Genomic DNA, 6,161 nt, shown 5'->3' with positions numbered 1-6,161 from the left:
GTCCATTGGCTTAATAAATCCAGTTGCCAATCCAGTTGTTTAATAAATTTATATATAAACTTAATATAATCGATCTTTGGAGAATTCAGAATACCATCTCTAAGGACTTACTTTTTTTCTAATAGGCATAAGACTTTCTCTAGTATAGATATATACTAGAGATACATATTTCTCAGTCCATCTCTAATTTAGTCTAATTCTTTCACCTCTATATTACCAGTCTTATTGTCTGATCATTCTGCTGTGTTGTGTAAAGTTAATCTTTCCAATATTAAAGCCAAAGCTCGAGAAAAATCTGTTAGACTGCTTCCGCTACAGACAAAATCACTTATCCCAGGTGATCTAAAAGTTTACGCTAAAGCTCTTGCCTTTCGCATACAGAAGAAAATTGATGGTTTGATCAAGGAGGATCAAAATCTATATCAAATCTCTCATCAGATTCCATGTGCAGTTTTTTTCACTTGATACAGAAAAAGCCTTTAATAGGCTAAAGTGGAATAATATGTGCACAGTTCTGCAATGTTTTGGCTTCGGTGAACATTTCTTTTCTATGATTAAAACCACTCATCTGCTGCATCAGTCTTGACTTGAAATATTATTTCTCCTCTATTCCTTATACAACAGGGAACGAGGGAGGGATGTCCACTTTCCCCCTATTGTTTTGTTTATCTCTTGGACCACAGGCACAATATAACTATAATTTATGGCGGAAGAACACTTCGCAGCACTTCGACCTCGGTGCAGTAATATCATCACTCCTAAAAACTCCTCATGTTGGCTGCAAAGTGCTCTTCGACCATACATTATAGTCATAATTTTTATCTGCTTAGGAAATTGCCACTGTTTATTTTGCGTCACCATACTTACTCATGTAACAGTCTTTAAAAAGGGAAAACATGGAAGTGTTTGGTAGCTTTTAAATTAATTCCTGTTTGGATCCTAAGGAATGAATGGTGCTAAGCTAAATGCTAGCATAGTGACGCTGCCCATTACAGTGATTGAGCGCATGCACTGAGACTTTACACGCACAAACACACACACACACACACACACACAAAATGCTCCATCAAATTATTTATTATTCTTAAATGTTCTCTGCAAATAGTAACAGTCTTATTTAGACTCATATCCTTAAGAAGCATTTGATGATAAATGGCCCCATTTTTTAAGAGCTTAGGGATTTTTGTTTGTTTGTTTGTTTGTTTATATTATCTGTAACTGATAAAAAAATCCTTTCAGAGCGACTTCATTATCGAGCTTTTGGAGCTCCACCATCCAACTACAAAGACCGTCAACACACACTCAACAGGTAGGCTACATATCTTTTTCTTAAAATGTCTATACATTTTAAACTTTCAAATTTTACAGTAACTGGTTTTCTTTCAGTCATGTCTTTTTTCTCTTTTCAGTTTTCAAACAAAAGACATATGTGTGACCAGGTTGGTTCAGTTGAGGATATTTCCCTTAATCATCTGGATCTTAATCAGGGAATTTAAACCAAACAAACTCCTAAAAAGTGAGTGCTTTTCTAATAGGAGACTATTTTAATGTAAACACTGAAATGTGATAAAAATAGTTAAATTTAATAATAGCAATATGTATTGTTAATTTCACAAAAATGCAGGCTATTTAGGTTGTTTTATAATAATTGAAATATATTTTGAATATAGTGTAAACCCTGCATGCGTGCCCCTCTTTTCCATCAGATTACCAAAAATATTAAAATAGCTTACAGTAAAACACATTTGTAAAATAATTTCAGCATATATTAAATAAAAAGAATGACATGAAAAATGTATTGTGATGCCTGAAATAAGTGTGAAACCAGTATTCATTCAAATATTAATGTGTTAGAATGCTTGATGCAACAGAAATAAGTGGATGTGAGAATCTTAAAGGCCTTCTGAAAACAAGGGTAAAAAAATCCATAAATCAAGGGGTTACAAGTTGTGTTGAAATATGCAAACCAAAACAAAGCATCATAAACAACAGCTGGGGTCCAATAATTGAAAAAAGGGTCAAGAACAGACGCAGTAAAATACGGCAGACAGCAGAACAAATAAACACCCATGACAATGGCCAGAGTTTTAGCTGCTTTTCTCTCTCTGTGAGCAGAGCTTTGGCTCTTCAACCCTCCAGTCACTCTTTCTGACATAACTTTTGCATGTTTTCGTGCAACATAGAAGATCTTCACATACAGAGAGCTCATGATTGTCCCGGGAAGGAAGAATACAAGAACTGGAGATATAATACTCCACTCCTTGTTAAAAAACACAACACAATTTCCCACACAATAACTCTGCAATATAAAAATCTCTATTCCAACTGCATTTTTGCCTGAAAATGCAATAGAGAAACTGTACACAAATGAAAACAGCCATATGAAGGTAGTAAAAACAGTCACAGTGTTGTTTGTGACCCTCATTCTGTACCTCAGAGGGTCACAAATGGCCCAGTATCTGTCAACAGATATTAAACTTAAATGCAGTAAGGAGGACATAGAGAAAGTCATGTCTAAACTAGTATGAACTTTACACCAGAAATCTCCAAGATACCAGCAGCCTTCAACAGATCGCACCATGCTGTACGGCATGACCAAAGAGCCCAGCAGACAGTCACTGGCAGCCAGAGAGCGAACGATCAGATGAGTTGGAGACTGAAGCTGTTTGAAGTGAGAGACTGAGATGATGATCAGCAGGTTCCCAAAAACTGTTGAGAGGATCATGAGCACAAAAAAAGAATACAATGCCACTTTAACAACAGTAAGACGGTGCAATTTTGGACAGGAGTTTGGCCGGAGTGGATAGCAGAGAAACATATTCTCAGTTTGAGTCACATTTGAAATCATCGTCTGTTACAGATGCTGAGATTATTTTCTTTGTTATAAAGTAGAAAATTATCAATATTTGTTTAGTAAAGATAAAAAAATATAGAGTACATGGCCGATGTACTCCGAGCAGCTGAGTTTTGTCCATAAATACCCTCATATTTGAAGCAGCCCTCCTACTCCTGACCCTGTTACCCATAGTTACAAAAACAACTTTAGCTCAGGAGATTAAAACTAAAAAATAAGTGAGCATTAGATACACTGTGTCAGTATCATGTATTTTATGCAAAATGTGGTTCTATAAAAAATACATTTGCTCATGTTTGCATACAGGTGCATATCAATGTGATTGAAAAGTTCATTCATTTCAGTAATTCAACTCAAATTGTGAAACTTGTGAATTAAATAAATTCAATGTACACAGACTGAAGTAGTTTAAGTCTTTTGTTCTTTTAATTGTGATGGCTAAATGGCTCACATTTAACAAAAACCCACCAATTCACTATCTCAACAAATAAGAATATGATGACATGCCAATCAGCTTATCAACTGAAAACATCTGCAAAGGTTTCCTGAGCCTTCAAGATGGTCTCTCAGTTTGGTTCACTAGGCTACACAATCATTGGGAAGACTGCTGATCTGACAGTTGTCCATAAGACAATCATTGACACCCTTCACAAGGAGGGTAAGCCACAAACATTCATTGCCAAAGAAGCTGGCTGTTTACAGAGTGCTGTATCCAAGTATTTTAACAGAAAGTTGAGTGGAAAGAAAAAGTGTGGAAGAAAAATATGCACAACCAACTGAGAGAACCGCAGCCTTATGAGGATTGTCAAGCAAAATGGATTCAAGAATTTGAGTGAACTTCACAAGGTATGAACTAAGGCTGAGGTCAAGGCATCAAGAGCCACCACACACAGATGTGTCAGGAAATTTGCTGAACCACAGACAACGTCAGAGGAGTCTTACCTGAGCTAAGGATAAGAAGAACTGGACTGTTTTCCAGTGGTCCAAAGTCCAAAGTTTTGTATTTCATTTGGAAACCAAGGTCCTTGAGTCTGGAGGTAGGGTGGAGAAGCTAATAGCCCAAGTTGCTTGAAGCAAAGTGTTAAGTTTTGGAGTGCAATGTCATCTGCTGGTGTTGGTCCAATGTGTTAAAAATAAAATAAAAAAAAAGTCACTGCAACCATTTACCAAGAAATTTTGGAGCACTTCTTGCTTCCTTCTAGTGACCAGCTTTTTGAAGATAGTGATTTCATTTTCCAGCAGGATTTGGCACCTGCCCACACTGCCAAAAGCACCAAAAGTTAAATGACCATGGTGTTCGTGTGCTTGACTGGCCAGCAAACTTTATGGGGTATGTATGGGGTATTGTCAACAGGAAAATGAGAAACAAGAGACCAAAAATTGCAGATGAGCTGAAGGCCACTGTCAAAGAAACCTGGACTTCCATACCACCTCAGCAGTGCCACAAACTGATCACCTCCATGCCATGATGAATTGAGGCAGTAATTTTAGCAAAATGAGCACCAACCAAGTATTGAGCACATGTACAGTAAATTAACATACTTTCCAGAAGGCCAACTATTCATTAAAAAATTTTTTTTTCTTTTGGTCTTATGAAGTATTTTCATTTGTTGAGATTGTGAATTGGTGGGCCAAAATCATCACAATTAAAAGAACTTCAGTCCCTGTTTATTTCATCAAGTTTCACAATTTGAGTTGAATTACTGAAATAAATGAACTTTTCCATTACATTCTAATTGAAAGTGAAAGTGACATGACATACAGCCAAGTATGGTGAACCATACTCAGAATTCATGCTCTGCATTTAACCCATTCAAAGTGCACACACACACTGCATTGAACACACACCTGGAGCAGTGGGCAGCCATTTATGCTGTGTCACCAGGGGAGCAGTTGGGGGTTCTAGTTAAGTGATCTAAATGTATTTATCTGTATTTATATATTCTGTGGAAGGTGTAGGACCAAGAAATGTTCGTCCAATCAAAACGCTCAGTCTGAGAGTTCTAATTCACTTTCATACCTGCCTGTTAACATATGTATCTGCATTCCTCTGTGCACCCGGTTCGCGCAGACAGGATATGTCATCAGTGCGAGAATGGCAGGCAAACATCAACAACCCGATCTTCCTTCCTGGTATTTTAGTACTTTTAAAGTTTTTTTCACCGGTGAATGGCACATGATGTAGCCCAGCGGTTCCCAATTGCAGTCCTCACGTATATCACATCATATTTTGCATGTATTACTTAATTAACACACCCGATTCAGATAGCCAGCTCATTAGAAGAGAACTATGTGCATGAACTGTTTTCCAATCAATATTTTCCCTACCCAGTGTTCATTGCTCCCTAATCCCTGTGAGCAGGGGAAATCCGCTGAGGTTTACTCTGCAACGTCTTCGCACACAGACGAAACCTACTAGAGAAAAGTATGAAGTGTGACATAATTCACCTCTGTAAATAAATACTATTTAAATAGGGGGTACAAGGGTTGGAATTGATTACTGCTGATGTAGCCTATTGTAGTAATGTTTTATGTATTGTCTCTGGTATTCTGGTGTGTGCGTTCACGTGCTCAGGGGGCATGGCTTTGAAAGGCGGTTGAAGAGAGGGTGGGACGTTCGCTTTCAATGCTATCAGGCTAAAGTTAGCATTTTCCAAGATCTCCTATTATACCTGTAATACCTGTAATTCTGTGTGAATTCTGCTGCCAACTTGTTTTAAAGAATACACTCTAAAAAAATGGTCCATTGGCACGTAATCATAAGGGAACCACTTCAAGGGCCATTTAGCATCTAACTTTAAAGACCTTTCTCAAATGGTGGGATTTAGAACCATAAGAGGAACACTATTCTCCTCCTTAGATTTGTGATGAGTTACTACACTTTCATACGTTTACTATAAATAGGAATTTACAACAGCAAAAGCTGTTTTGAATCAATTATGCTTTTCTGAGACCAAAAAGTTTTGCGTGGGGGCCCTGGAATATTTCCTCATGGGGGGTGTTGGGGGCAAAAGGGTGAGAACCAAGTCAACTCAAGTCTGCTTTATTGTCAGTTCTTTCACATGTAGAGTACATTCATACAGAGAATTTAAATTGCGTTACTCTCAGACCCTTGGTGCATACAGATAAAACTAACAGTAGAACATTAAATACAGATAAAATATAAAGTATAACTATACAAATAGGTAATATAAAAAGAAAGATAAGTAAAGCAGCACAAGGCACATGGCAGATAGAGTGCAAACCAATGAAGTAAACAAACAGTGCAGATAAATAAAAGAGCTTATTCAGTCTAATTTGAAGTGTC

The 6,161-nt window shown here is 37.3% G+C and overlaps 1 protein-coding gene across 1 annotated transcript; it reads right to left on the bottom strand.

Moving 5' to 3' along the window:
* Nucleotides 1–1,831: 1,831 nt before the first annotated feature.
* LOC127983389 (trace amine-associated receptor 4-like) lies at nucleotides 1,832–2,848 on the bottom strand. Its single transcript, XM_052585566.1, has one exon. It carries the CDS (start codon nucleotides 2,846–2,848, stop codon nucleotides 1,832–1,834), a length of 1,017 nt encoding a protein of 338 aa, XP_052441526.1.
* Nucleotides 2,849–6,161: the final 3,313 nt, after the last annotated feature.

This window comes from Carassius gibelio, chromosome B20 (genome assembly GCF_023724105.1).
Source record: "Carassius gibelio isolate Cgi1373 ecotype wild population from Czech Republic chromosome B20, carGib1.2-hapl.c, whole genome shotgun sequence".
In the NCBI taxonomy this organism is placed as follows: Eukaryota; Metazoa; Chordata; class Actinopteri; order Cypriniformes; family Cyprinidae; genus Carassius; species Carassius gibelio.
The sequence above is the reverse complement of the archived record's forward strand: the minus strand, read 5'-3'. Positions and strand labels throughout refer to the sequence as shown.

Excerpts from the sequence above, each read along its gene's own strand:
- LOC127983389 (XM_052585566.1), bottom strand. The coding sequence starts at position 2,848 with ATGATTTCAAATGTGACTCAAACTGAGAATATGTTTCTCTGCTATCCA.